The sequence below is a fragment of the Rhipicephalus microplus genome, chromosome 7 (genome assembly GCF_043290135.1).
Source record: "Rhipicephalus microplus isolate Deutch F79 chromosome 7, USDA_Rmic, whole genome shotgun sequence".
In the NCBI taxonomy this organism is placed as follows: domain Eukaryota; kingdom Metazoa; phylum Arthropoda; class Arachnida; order Ixodida; family Ixodidae; genus Rhipicephalus; species Rhipicephalus microplus.
The window spans coordinates 143,330,547-143,345,156 of record NC_134706.1 but is presented as its reverse complement, the minus strand read 5'-3'; the positions used below and the strand labels follow the sequence as shown (position 1 = coordinate 143,345,156).

Genomic DNA, 14,610 nt, shown 5'->3' with positions numbered 1-14,610 from the left:
GGTCCGTGATGACGGCGCTCAGAAAAACGCAAGAGCTGACGATCTATAGAGCGCGCCCAAAGGTTAAAAATTACTACAAAACGCTCAACACGAGGCTTTCGCGCCATCTCGCTGCTGATGACAAAAACACGTTAACGGTACGGAGCTCAGAGGATCGCCAAGTGGTATAATGTGTATGGCTTGCCGTTAGCCGTTTAAACAAGGTACAGACCTAGCGATTGGCGCCATGCACTGCACATTGGGAGGTCGCTGGTTCGACAGCCCACGACAACATCCACCCTTTTCATTTCTTCTTTGCAATTAGTTAGCATATATTTTACAACATCAAATCCATGACGAAAATACTTCAGTGGAGCCATGGTAGATGCCGGTATGAAACACTTCGTTAAAAAAAGAACCTTTTCAATTTGTGTGGGTTGATGAAACGTAGATGCATCGTGAATGACTTCCTGCAACGTAGATGACTCTCTTGAAAGAGACCCTTGTGTTTTTAGGACAACAGTATATTCTCATCAAAGAGTCGTAGGACGCAAGATTTAACGAGTCCTTTTATTAAGTCATATACGTCGCAGTTCAGTGTTCATCTAAACGAAAAACAAATAGTCTCTATACCCAAATAGCATCTATCCGTGCCGTCGAAGCAAGCGTTTTATATTCAACGACACTGAAAGATACCATGGCACAGGCTACATAAATGTGCACGCTGCGCTGGTAGAAACAGTGCGTGCTCCAGTATTCACAAGCACTTGCCAGTGAACATTGCAGTGCTTTCAGCAGTTTCCAGTGTACACGAGCATGACAGCGGTAAAGTCAGCGCCCATGCTTGTGCAACATATCTATTTTCCAGTGCGCCCAGCGAATTACCAGTGAATACCAGTGTGTACCAGTATCTCCAATGTGTTCTAGTGCCGAAAAACGCACTGGCATCCCGCTGGAGATGGCATTTTCTAATAAGGATATATTTAAAAGCAGATTTTGTTGACTGGTGTCGTTAAAGAAGCCAATAAGCTGGTTTAGTTGGTATGATTGCATGGTGTAACGAGTACACACAAACAGAAGGTGATCACAAGGGACGAAGACATGTATTCACTGGCTCGCAACAAAGTGAAATTGACAAAGCTCACCATTTGACGTGAGGCTGTAGCGCAGCAGTGAATTCGATGGCAACAAATCGGAATGTCATGTGAGCTGAAGCTCTTGTAGCACTCTGTGGTGGGTTCCACCCGCAAACGAAGCGGGCGGAACATAACACACGGGTGCGATGGAAGACGGATGGAGCATTCCCCCTCCACTTGAGCTACGACCATCGGAGAAGACTGGCATCTTTCGCTCGCACTTGAAATATACAGTAAGGTGATGTCGTCACCACACGAAAGCCGGGAAACTACGCGTTGAGTACCTATATATAATTACTATCGCATTGAAACAAAAAAATGAATCACAAAAAGAAAAAAATCGTGGCGGGCGCTTTACGCAAGTTTCTTACTGCATTCTGGCTTGTTTCCACCACGAAGCTGTTCTTTTTCTAATAATACTCAGCTGACAGCATACCGATGCTGGCTTCTTCCCCTTTTCATGCTCTTTGTGTCTGTGTCTTCGTTTCATCATCAATCGACTGTGTACGCCCACTCCACGGTTGATTGATTGATTGATTTGTGGGGTTTAACGTCCCAAAACCACTATATGATTATGAGAGACACCGTAGTGGAGGGCTCCGGAAATTTTGACCACTTGGGGTTCTTTAACGTGCGCCCAAATCTGAGCACACGGGCCTACAACATTTCCGCCTCCATCGGAAATGCAGCCGCCGCAGCCGGGAATCGAACCCGCGATTTGCGGGTCAGCAGCCGAGTACCTTAGCCACTAGACCACCGCGGCGGGGCGCCCACTCCACGGGAAAGGCCACCCACATACTTCTTGTAGAAACCCAGTACTGTGTTTACTGGGACCATGTTAATTAGCAAACTTCTTAATTTTATCAACCGAATTCTGCCTTGCCGTCACATGCTTGTGTACTCTCGAAATAATTACCAATGGTTATATTGCGTTCTTGCCACATGTCCGGCCTGTACACATTTATTTTTCTCAATTTCAGCTAAGACGACCAAAACACCACTGTTTTTTCTGCTCATTGTGCTTCATTGGGATACCTGAATATTTTCACCTATCATTTTTCTTTACATTGCTCCCTGTGTAAACCTCTATTTCCGCTAAATTTATTTCACTTGCCCCCAGATTCCTTCACCATAGCAGCCATTTTCTCGTTCGCCATTTAGTAAATTTATTTCAGTTGTGTTCACTCTCATTTTCCAGTGGTCTGTAATCGACGATCTGTGCATTTTGACGCTCAGTAGGATGAAATCAAATCAAATTAAATCAAATTTTATTTCATCTTTCGAAGAAAAAAGTAATAGAAGAGCTGTCACAAAACCTACTACCGTGAGTAGCTTGCCGAGGCCACAGCTCCTTCTGGTAGGAGAGCAGCAGGCAATGAAAAGGACAAATATTGTCACGGTTCTTAAGACAAACTTGATATAATAGGCTTGTTGAGTCGACTAGCCAAGCAGCAGCTCAGATAGCTGGTCTTCGTCCTCTTTAACTCATGGATCTCACCCAAGCAGATCATGTGGCAATAGTCCCCCCTTTGAAAGCATCGACTCAATGCTCGTAAAGAAAAAATGAAGGCATACACACGCAGATGTAAAAAACCAAAAGAGGGAGAGTGCCAGTACTCGCAGCACAAATGAGGAAGTTTCGCCAATGCTTGCGCCAAGCGCAAAAATAGAAGGCTTAAAAACACAGGAGAACACAAACAGCAGTAGCAGCGCAATGTCACGGCATGTCGCAACACGTGAAACCACAAGGGCTTCAGCCACAGGGGTTTCAGTGTGAAGTAGTGCTTCAGCCGAACGACATGCATGGTTTCCAGCCGAAGCTGTCAACGAGAAGACGCTGCGCCGTCCGAAAATACCTCGTAGGTAAGATCTGTGACACGTCTAAGAACATAGTATGGTCCAAAATAACGGATAAACCTGGTCGCCGGACAGGGATCTACACACACACTCGGTCCCCAGTATGGTGAGTGACGTTTCAATGGCGGAGGTTGTAACGTCGTGTGTCTGCATGTTGTTGGTGACTGGTGTTTATGCGAGAAAGCTGACGAGCTTCTTTGGCGTATTGAGTGTATTGCCCAGCGCCTGGAGCAAGTTTATTGCTTTGGTCACACGGAAGCATAGCATCAAGCATGGATCGCACGTTGCGTCCGTAAACAAGTCGGAAAGGCGCAAATCGCGTTGTTCCTTGCGTTGCCGTATTGTATGCAAACATGATGTATGGAAGAATCTCGTCCCAGGTTTTGTATCGTACGTCCACGTACAGGCCTGCGGGTCTCACAGGCGGAGTCTTGCGACGCTGGCACTCACGGCAGCCTTTCACATATCGATGTGCACTAGTTGATAGCCAAGGCCAGTAATACTGTTGGCGTACTCTGGCGAGAGTTCGCGAATAGTCCAAATGTCCTGACGTGGGCTCATCGTGGCACGCAATCACGCATGTCAGTAGAAACAACGAGTAGGAATGCTTTGTCGCTACCACGGGTGTTTTTCTAGTAAAGAATGCCTCTTATTAGACAAAAAGAGGACAGCCCGTGAGAAAGTGTTGAGGAACCTGAGAGTTCCGGCATTCCAGGGAATCAATAAGTGGGCGTAATTCGTCGTCTGTCCGCTGTTTTGACATAAATTCAGAATCGCTAACTGCTCCGAGAAAGGCATCTTCATCCTCGGAGCCCTTGACAGCGTGCCCCACTGGCGCTCGAGAATGCACGTCGGCATCTTCGTGTTTGCGCCCTCACCTGTACACAATCGTAATATCGAACTCCTGGAAACGCTAACTCTACCGAGCGATACGGCCGGATGGATCGCTGGGATTTGCCAGCCAGCAGAGCGAGTGCTAGTCAGTCACCACTTTGAAGGGACGACCGTAGAGGTAAGGCCGAAATTGGGTCGTCACCCACCTGACTGCTAGGCATTCTTTTTCCGATGTAGAATAGTTGGTCTCGGCTCGAGAAAGAGTATGACTGGCGTAAGCTATTACATACTCAACGCCACGTGTCGTTTTACAAGAACAGCGCCAAGTCCGATGTCGCTGGCATCTGTATGAATTTCTGTCGCAGGGTCCTCATCAAAATGGGCAAGAACAGGGGCTGTTTGCATTCTCTGTCGTAGCTCTATGAACGCTGCATCTTGTTCTGTGCTCTAAGTAAAAGGCGCGTCATCTCGGGTGAGTCACGTAAGAGGTTCAGGTAACTTCGAGAAGTTGCCGATAGATCGACGATAATACGTGCACAAGCGGAGGACACGGCGTACTGCTCTTATATCGATGTAACAGGCAAGGCGGCGACAGCAGCAGTTTTGTCTGGATCATGTCGCACTCCATCTGCACTAATGACATGTCCCAAACATTTGAGCTCTTGATAGCCGAAATGACATTTTTGGGGTTTCAGCGTGAGTTTAGCTGTGCGAATGGCTTGCAGAACCTTTCTCAGACGTTTCAGATGTTCTTCGAAGCTCTCGGAAAAGTTGACCACAACATCGAGGTAGACAAGGCAGCTTTGCCACTTCAAGACAGCGATAACTCTGCCCATCATCCTCTGAAAAGTGGCTGGGGCAGAAAAGAGGCCGAAGGGAAGAACTCGGAATTTGTAAAGTTCGTCTGGAGTCACAAATGTGGTTTTTTCTCGGTCTAGTTCATCCACTTTGATTTGCCAATAGCCACTCTTTAGATCGATGGACGCAAAATACTTCGCGCGTCGTAACCTGTCGAGGGAGTCGTCGACCCGTGGAAGCGGGTAAACGACTTTTTTCGTGACGCTATTAGGATTCCTGTAGTCAATACAAAATTGCAGCGTTCCGTCTTTTTTTCTTCACCAGAACGACTGGCGAGGACCAAGGGCTGCTGGATGGTTGAATAATCCCGTCATCGAGCATATATTTTACTTGCGTCTGAATAGCCTCGCGTTCTTTGGCAGAAACGCGATAAGGCTGGTGCCGGATGGGGCGGACATCATCGTCGGTAATAATTCGATGCTTGGCGAGGTGTGTTAGACGGACTTTCGAAGAAGAGGTGAAGCAAGATTGAAACTCCCTTAAAGGTCATGAAGGGCTGCCTTTCCCTCGTCTGACAGCGTCGAAATAATGTCGATGTGGTCCAGAAATTTCTCATCCTCATACGTTTCCTCGGACGCGTAGCACTCCGTGATGTCGGCAACAGGGTCTCCATAGGCTACGGTGGTTCCGCGGAAAAGATGCCGGTGCTCGTGATTGAAGTTCGTAACCAGTATTTGTGACTGTGGCGGGTGGTGCATACACCTTGGAGAAGCGGAAGTGAGAGGTTTCTTTCAGCCACCACGTCACAGTCCCAGAAATCTTCACAAGTGACTTCGATGGGAACAGTCGCTCGAGGCGGTAGCGTCACAGTGTCGTCGTAACACGAAGCGCAGGTCTACGGCAGTTATCAGCGTCTTGATCTATTGCGCCTTGAGTCGAGAATGTCACGATGCGCACACGGAGATTTATGATGGCACCGTACTCCCGAAGGAACTCCATGCCGATAATCAGCTAACGTGAACAGTCGCGGAGAACGAGGAAGCTGAGCACAAACGTAGACGCACGAATTTTCACTCTTGCCGTACAGCGACCCAGCGGTGTTACAACGTGCCCTCCAGCAGTTGAAATTCGCGTTCCTTTTCACGGCGTAATCATTTTCCTGCGATCTTTTGCTAGCCTCCCGCTGATAATCGAATAGTCTGCACCAGTGTCTACCAATGCATTGACCTGAAAACCGTCAATCAGCACAGGTATGTCAAGTGACACGCGGTCACTGGGTTCAGATGTGGATTTCGGCGTTTCTTCGGTACTGCGATTCTTCTCTGATGAAATGTCTTCCGCGTTACGTGCAAGCGGTGATGGGAGGTTTTCCACACTATGAGGCCCAGTGACCTTACCCACGAAGGCCGCTGCCTTCAGTTTTCCCGACGAGAGCTCGGAGAGCATTCCAGTGCCGTCACTTCGAAACGTGGCCCAGTGGCTGCGGGTCTCCTGTGAGATGGGGACCGCGATTGCCGTCGCGTAAAGGGTGCACGCTGCTGAGCCGGCCTTTGACCAATTTGGGTACGAGGTAACTTGACGGAAAATCCACACAGGCCAAGTTGCCGGTATGGGCATTCGCCGTAATAGTGAACAGCCTCACCACAATGATAGCAGAGGGGTCATCTGTCCGGCGTACGCCAGACATCAGACTTGCGCGTCGGGGCACGGCGACCATCGATGTCCAAACCAGCCTGTGCTGACTGAATTGTGACTGACGGCATCATTGTCTGTATCGGAACGTATGGCATTGTCTGGATCGGAACGTGCGGCACTGTCTGGGTCGGGACTCCTTGACCAGACAGAGGGGTGGAAGATCGCAAGGCTTCCGCGTACGTACGACGGCGACTGTCAGTAGACACAGGAGCCGCTTCCGGATCAACCGACATCGGCGTAAACCGGTGGGCGTGCAGCACCTACTGGACCTCGTCACGGATGACACTGGTGATAGAACCGACATCAATTTGTCTTGTCCCATACATCTTTTCCATTTCTTCCCGGACGACAGAGCGGATGATCTCGCGAATCCATCCGGGGCTCTTGCTCCCAGGGGTGGCGAAAATTTCGGAAGTTGAGGCAGCATTCACTTGACGGTCAAACAGGGCAGACCATTGGTGCAGTACTTGCTCTATTTTTGCCGCTTCAGTAATGAACTCAGCAACACTCTTGGGGGGACTACGCACCAAACCAGCAAAAAGTAGTTCCTTCACACCGCGCATGAGGTGTCGCAACTTTTTTCTTCGGCCATAGCAGGATCCGCTTGCTTGAAAAGCCGTGTCATGTCCTCGACGTACATCGAGACGGACTCGTTTGGCATCTGGATGCGTGATTGCAGTGCACGCTCTGCCCGTTCGCGGCAGTCAGGACTCCTGTAGGTCTCCAGAAGGCGACGCTGGAACTCGTGCCAAGATGTCAGAACATAATACCTGTTCAAAAACCAGGTCTTGGCACCGTCATTCAGGCAAGTGTACACGTTCCGGAGCTTCGCTGCATCATCCCATTAATTTATCGCTGCAACACGTTCAAACTCACTCAGCCAGTCGTCAACATCTTCATGCTGCTCTCTGTGAAAGGGGCTAGGCATGAGCGTGTTCTGGACGGTGCAGTAGATTGCGTGGACGGTGTCGGAGCTTGCACGGGATCTTGTGTCGAAGTCACAGTCGCTGCGTCAGTGGTTGGTGTCTCAGGCGGCAGGCCTCTTTGGCGGCGGCTTACTCTGTGAACAGAAGTGTTCACGGGTTGAGGGCTTGTGTTCCGGCTGCTGAGCGGGGTTTTGGTCACCGGGAGGATCGTGAGACGTTGTACCCAGCACCTTCACTAGTCCTGTCACGTTTCTTAAGATAAACTTGATATAATGAGCTCGTTGAGTCGACTAGCCAAGCAGCAGCTCAGATAGCTCGTCTTCGTCCTCTTTCATTCATGGATCTCACCCAAGTATATCATGTGGCAATTTAACAGCATTGACATTATTACAAGGTACCCAAGACACATATTAGCGGAAACTGTGAAACATCGGTACAAGAACGAAAAAAAAAGACGTAATCGTGAAGTATTTATGGCTAGGTGAAAAAATTTATTAAAAAACAACAAAATAATAAGAAGGTAACGCATGGCGAATTTTTAAAATGTATTAAGGGTTCTAATATTATTAACAACCTTTCAACATCTTTACATACATTCATCACAGAGCTCTTTCATTGATAACATTTCAATATCGACGCCAATTGTTTGCTGCAACTGGTTAAAGAGTGATGATAGCTGGTAACAGACCATTTGCTCCCCGTAGTTTGTGCGACACCGTGCCACTTGCCATTTCTATGGGTTGCAGGTGTTGTATGTTTTTAAATAGTTTTCTGGCTGACGAAGTTTTGCAAGGCCTTGTATTAGTTCTTTGTGCATTGTTTATAGTAACGATAAATCGTCTATTCATATAGTGATAGAACTCGAACAATACGCAATTTGTTAAATAATTCAGCTGTATGTGACAAATAGGGCACCTTGCATTTTAGTTTAATAATTAGTGTTTGTACTAGAAATAATTTCATAATATTCGCATTTCTTCTTGGACTTCCTACGAACACCTTTAATGCAGACACGAATACAACAGCTACGAATACATCTCTTGAGACTCAGTGCTGAGAAGCACGGAGATGATCACTTTGCTCAAGGCTGTCTATCAAGGACTAGCAGTCACCGAGGAGTTCTTCCTACCAACCCCAACCTGATTGGATCCAGGAGATTATTCGCTAGGAACCTCCACCCCCCTTTAATTTTTCACCTTAGAACTTAAATTCATTTCGTATTCACTCACAAATGATCTGTATCATTCGTTCTATTCAGCCTCAGGAAAGTGCTAAAAGGTATACCCGCAGAGTATTGCCTCAGAGCTACCAACAGGGTGGTGCCACCAAATATCAATGCTATATTCCAAGCCAGTTGTGGGTTTCCTCCGTATGCAAGGACTCTCCACACGAAGGGTCGGACGCAACAAATGCGTAGAGTATGTTTTATTCACTTGTAAAAGTGTAGCTGAATGCTCACCATCAGGATCCAGGCCCATCGCTTGCGGAGCAACTCTCACGCTTCAGAATAGGAGAAGCAATGGCAGTTGTCGTGGCGTCACACCAGATCGTAGTGACGGGTGTGCTGGCGTTTCTTGCTGAGACGCTGTGGACGCCCTTCAAAAACACGAGGTGCTTTTGAAGGGACACTCGACGGGCTCTTCAAGGACAACGGAGGCGTCTGTCAGAGACCCTGAGCTCTTGAAACAGCGCGGCTGCCCCCTCCTCTTTCAGCGTCTCGGCAGGGGGGTGAAACTTCGCGGTTTTTCTGTCCCGTGACCACAGCGATCCTAACGTTTGGGCGCTGTACTACCTAAATGAACGTTCTTGTTCTATTTTATAGTTAATACTAGGTTACTCATTAACTCCACAGTTTTTACTACACAAGTGAACCTAAAGGTTGCAGTTCGAGATTGCGAAAATAAGAGCGCCACCCGAAGTGGAAAACGGGAACTGCGCAGTCATCCTATCTCTCACGGCGAAAAAGGGGCGTTTTTTTCGCGCGCCCATGTATGCTACAGCCTGCGGTGTCCCAAAGGCCGCTTTTACCGCTGTAAAGTTTGTTTTAGCGAAACCCATGCAAGATTCAGCCAAACAGACGCATCCATGGATTCTCGCCGTCATCACAAATCGTGCTGCGCTGAGTGGTGTCGGAATTCTTCACGACACACCGGCATAAAATTCTTTCGGATCCCGGCGGACGAAAGGTACGATCTGCATGCTGCTCGTTTTGTCTTTCTACGCTTGCACGGCATATCAAGATGCGGTTGCTGCAGTAGCTGTGTTTTTAATTGAGCTACACGTACATAATTTATTCATTACATTCTGATTGTCTGCTTTTCGGCTTCAATTATACATGACAAACATGGCAGAGCATCTGGAAATTATTCCAGCGAATACATTTGCTACGCACGATTGTTTATACTTGCGTTTTCAATTTAATGCGTTTCGATCGTGCATTGCATTTCGATGTTGCACTTTGGCTGAAGGCAATGCAAGACATGTCACAAATGTATTTGTAACAGCATATACTGTAACTAATAGAACAGTGTAAGCTTATCCGAACTCTTTTTATTACCTTTTGATTGCCTGCGTTCAGTGTGTTCTCGTTGCATGCGTTATTATTATTCTTGAATATTATCAGCCTATTTATGTCCATAGCTGGAGGAAAGCGATTCCCATAATCTTTTGGCTATAAGGGAGGGTCCATATACGTTCATAGCATGTGTTGTTAGTACTATGTTAATTAAGTACTGAGTACATAAATTATTACACTTGTGAGTTTAGACGGATGTTATTACATTATTGCGTTTCAATTGTGTGTTTTCATCTTGGCCTCACGTAAACCCACGGCATATTGCAGAGGAATTTAGCAATAAATTTATAAAGTAATAATTTATAATGTATACTTCAATTTCATGTTTTCAGTTTCAGCCTTAAGTACAATTACGATATATTTACAAGAATGTAATTGCTGCTAAAAGCCCATAAATAATTGGACAATGTAAACTTACGTGTTCTACTAATTTATTACCGGTTTTAATAAGGTTTTTATGAAAGATTTGCAGCAGGGCGCGAGAAATACCCGAGGAATACGCAGTGCGCGACGGTATATATATACGAATAGTTGTTTAGAGATTTTGGTGAGGGATGATTGCTATTGTCTGCAAAAATATATTTTGAATTAGGAGGAAAGCTGGGGTCGTTGCCACCAAACATTACTATCGCGCAAGTAGAAGCATGTATCCGGGTCTCTTAATAATAAAGACAGATTTTATTTTAAAGTTTGCTTTCAGGATTGCTATCACAAGTCGTCTTGGTTACAAAAATTCAAATAAGAAAGGAAGATGAGAAATGTATCAAATAACGCTTACTTCGAATAAAGATGCCAGTTTTCACTCAAAGCTATCCATCGACGCCTGAAAACAGAAATAAATCCATTCTAACACAAATACTACACACGCACACATTGATTTTCCAGATCTCGCGCTTGGCTTCAGTATGCGAGACAGCAGGACCTGGCTCATTTACCACCTCGTCAGATCTACAGCAGCTACCGCCTGTGCTCTGCCCATTTCACCAGCAGAGACTATGCAGACCCTGGACAGACAAGGCTGCTAAGATGTGCTGTGCCAACAGTTTCCATCTTTGGCGATGGGCAGACACACGTCGAAAGTCCAGGTGGGAATACTGTAAAGTGATCATACAACAGCACAAACTTTCATGCCTCTACATCTATTTACAGAAATGTCTTAATACTCAATATGAGTACCTGTCCGAGTTATCATGACTCAGTATTTTTAAGATTCTCGCGCAGATTACACCAATAATACCAACGCATGGTGTACACAGCATCCATGGATTCGCCGGCATGATTTTGCTGGTAGATATAACTAGCTAAGTAAAAAATTTGCCGGCTTCACAATCGTTAAATTTAGAGCAAACGTCTCACTCAGAACGCCCTACATGTAACCTCCTCGATTCTGATTCAGTTGTCTCTGCTATTTTACCCGTGGCGTAGCGTTTTACAGGAAAAGGCGAAAATGACCTCATAACTTGAGAGAGTACTCCATGTGGCGCGTTATCAGCTATTTCGCACATGGCGAGTGAGTAGCGGCCAACTTGGTGTCGCTGTTAAAACAATTGCGCGATAGCTCTGACAGTGGGAGCAACAGAACTGGCCTTTTAGAAATATATATATATATATATATATATATATATATATATATATATATATATATATTCTACGACACCCTAGTTCAAAGTCACTTTTAAAATTAAGAATCCAAAAGGTACTTTATTTTTATTAGCTTTATTATTACAAAATTACTTTTATTTTCAATGGGCCAAATAAGTGTAATTGGCAAGAATTCGGTTACGCGCTAGGTCATCACGGGCACCACGATGTTAACCTGTTCTAGGCACATCGCATTAAGATTTTTAAAATATTGGTTTAGGATAGTTGGGACACCCATATATTAGTGAGTGACACGTAGCGTTATCTTTTTGTGTGTTTACACTTTTTTTATCACTCGTACTGAGACATAATACACGAGGAGACCAATTATTAGTGAGAAAACGCCCTGAGTGATTGTAATTGCAAATATTTAATGTGACGCCTAATACCAGCTGTATGTATCTCACGCTGAAATCTGTGCTCCGCCAATTTCTCTTCACAGGCTCTCCTCGGCCCGCGAATACCACTGCAATGCCCGCTCACAGCGCCGATGAAGAAGTTCAACAGACTGAGCCCTCATGTACGCAAATTGTATTGTGTAGGCCCGTGTGCTCAGATTTGGGTGCACGTTAAAAAACCCCAGGTGGTCGAAATTTCCGGAGCCCTCCACTACGGCGTCTCTCATAATCATATGGTGGTTTTCGGACGTTAAACCCCACAAATCAATCAATCAAATTGTATTGCTCTCTAAGCTCTTTAAAACTATTCCAGATAAATTAATGCCCTGAAGTTATTGTTTTAATGTCACGTACCATTTAACAGATCTTAAAGTGCACTAGGGTGTCAGCTGGGCGAGCTAGTTCATTGCTAGGGGACGAGAACCAGAGCGATGTATACCGAAAGGCAGGACGAGACGAGTGCTTGTCCGATCCTTTTCTTGCTTGTTTGTTGCCTCCTAAGAAGGATTAGTGCCCCGCCGCGGTGGTCTAGTAGTTATGGCGCTCGACTGCTGACCCGCAGGTCGCGGGATCGAATCCCGGCCGCAGCGGCTGCATTTTCGATGGAGGCGAAAATGTTCGAGGCCCGTGTGCTTAGATTTAGGTGCACGTTAAAGAACCTCAGGTGGTCGAAATTTCCGGAGCCCTCCACTACGGCGTCCATCATAATCATATCGTGGTTTTGGAACGTTAAACCCCAGATATTATTATTATTATTATAAGAGGGATTACTGTTTTTTAAAGAAGACTATGAATTCGTTGTTTTTTTCCTGAACATAGCATTTTAAACGTATAACCAATAATGTTTGTTAACAAGGAGTATGCTAATGATTAGGAAAAATTAGTTGACGCTTCATGTTGCCCACGATGCTTATACATGCCATTAGTAGGCTCAATGCCCAGCAGTGTGCTTATCAGAGGCCTGTTCCCAATGCCCCAAGTTTGAATAAGTGAAGGATCGAGAACTAAATATGACCGACTGATTACTCATGGAAATAATCACTTCAATTCTAAAAGCCGCTAGAACTTTTACTAGGTTTAAAGATCATCGTCAGCTTTCACAAAAACACAGTCTAAATGAGCTTGTTTTCTAAATCTTTCAGGTTCCAATCCAGCGGGTCGACAACACAAGCCTTCTAGGTGCTCATCCCGGACAGCCAGAAAAATGAAGAACCTGGAGAAGATAAATTCAAAGCTTCGGAAGGCACTGTCAAGAATTGGCAAGAGAAAGGTTAAAAAGCTTTCCCAGTCCGAGGCGTTGAAGGCTATTAGGCCCTACGTCCGCAAGCGATTCTTTAGATAGCTTGAAACTCAAGGTAAAATTAATGGCGTGAAACGTAGAGGACGGAGGTGGTCGCCCGAGCACCGCCAGTTCGCTCTAAACTTATATTTTCATGGTCCGAAAGCGTACAGACATCTGTCAAGACTGCTTGACATGCCAACTGTGAGGTCGCTAAAGCAGTGGTTATCAAATATTCCAATGACTCCCGGAGTTATTCCAACCGCTACTGAAGCCCTCGAAGAAGCTACCCGAAATTGGCATTTAACAGATCGTGCGTGCACATTAATATTTGACGAAATGTCCTTGAAGGAACATCTGCAGTATGATGCAAAGCATGACATAGTTATGGGATTCTCCGATGACGGTAGTGAAAGAACACTAGCCGTGGCAAATTCAGCGCTCCTGATACTTGTGGCAGGCATTTCAAAAACGTGGGTTCAGCCTGTTGCTTACACAGTATCAAGGACCAAAACGCCCGCAGATACTCTTCATCATCTGATCATAACATTAATCAAGCAGCTGCAGGGAGCCCGGTTGTTTGTGAAGGCGCTCATCTGCGACCAGGGGGGAAGCAACATCACTTTGGCAAGTAAGCTAGGTGTGACGCCTGAAGAGCCGTTTTTTGTGCTTGAAGGCCGCAAGATTTATTTCCTATATGACACACCACACTTACTTAAATGCACAAGGAATAATCTCCGCGCACCTCACAAGCTCCATATCGGGCAAGAAATTGTGGATTGGTCTTTCATTACGCAACTATACGAAACCTCGCATCCTCTCAAACTCAAATTGGCGAAGAAACTAACCGACAACCACGTTTACCGGAAGCGTTTCAATAACATGAAAGTTAAATATGCCAGCCAGGTGATGAGCGAATCGGTCTCAGTGGCCATTGATGTATTCATTGCTCTTGGTGTGTTGCCGGCATCCGCCAAACCAACAGCTGATTTTCTCTAGAAGATAGATAAGTTATTCGACTGTCTGAATAGCTCTGCTGTAAAAAAAGCCAGTGACAAGTTACGGTATGCAATTTCGGAAGGGTCCGAACACCTAGCCTTTTTGCGGGAGTGCCTGTCGTGGGTTGAAAGGTGGAAATTTGACGGGCCTCGGCAACCACACACAGTTGAGGCATGGAAGCTCACCTTAAAGGCTATCCTTCTCCTCTGGGACGACCTCTTTCAAGATTTTCATTTTCGTGTTCTCTTGACTCGCTGGCTACAGCAGGGCCCCCTGGAGAACCTTTTCGGGCTTCTTAGGTTAAAGCATGGCTGCAATGACAACCCAAATGTGCTTCAGTTCACATCAGGTCTGAAACACATTTCTGTTGGCAAACTGGTTGCCCTTTTTTCAGAAGGAAACTGTGAACAGGATCGCAGCACTGTGTTGGCACAAATGTCAGAGCCACCTCATTCGCTTCCTACTACTTGTGATGCAGCACCAACAGTCGATA

The 14,610-nt window shown here is 46.0% G+C and overlaps 1 protein-coding gene across 1 annotated transcript; it reads left to right on the top strand.

Moving 5' to 3' along the window:
- The first annotated feature begins 9,202 nt into the window (after positions 1 to 9,202).
- On the top strand, positions 9,203 to 13,181 carry LOC142767893 (uncharacterized). Its single transcript, XM_075870138.1, has 4 exons — positions 9,203 to 9,411; positions 10,686 to 10,885; positions 11,884 to 11,961; positions 12,982 to 13,181. The coding sequence occupies exons 1-4, from the start codon at positions 9,311 to 9,313 to the stop codon at positions 13,179 to 13,181; spliced, it is 579 nt and encodes a 192-aa protein (XP_075726253.1). The 5' UTR covers positions 9,203 to 9,310.
- Positions 13,182 to 14,610: the final 1,429 nt, after the last annotated feature.

Coding starts and splice junctions, on each gene's coding strand:
- LOC142767893 (XM_075870138.1), top strand. CDS start 9,311: ATGGATTCTCGCCGTCATCACAAATCGTGCTGCGCTGAGTGGTGTCGG. Junction 9,412..10,685: donor CGGATCCCGGCGGACGAAAG/GTACGATCTGCA, acceptor TTGATTTTCCAG/ATCTCGCGCTTGGCTTCAGT. Junction 11,962..12,981: donor TCAACAGACTGAGCCCTCAT/GTACGCAAATTG, acceptor TAAATCTTTCAG/GTTCCAATCCAGCGGGTCGA.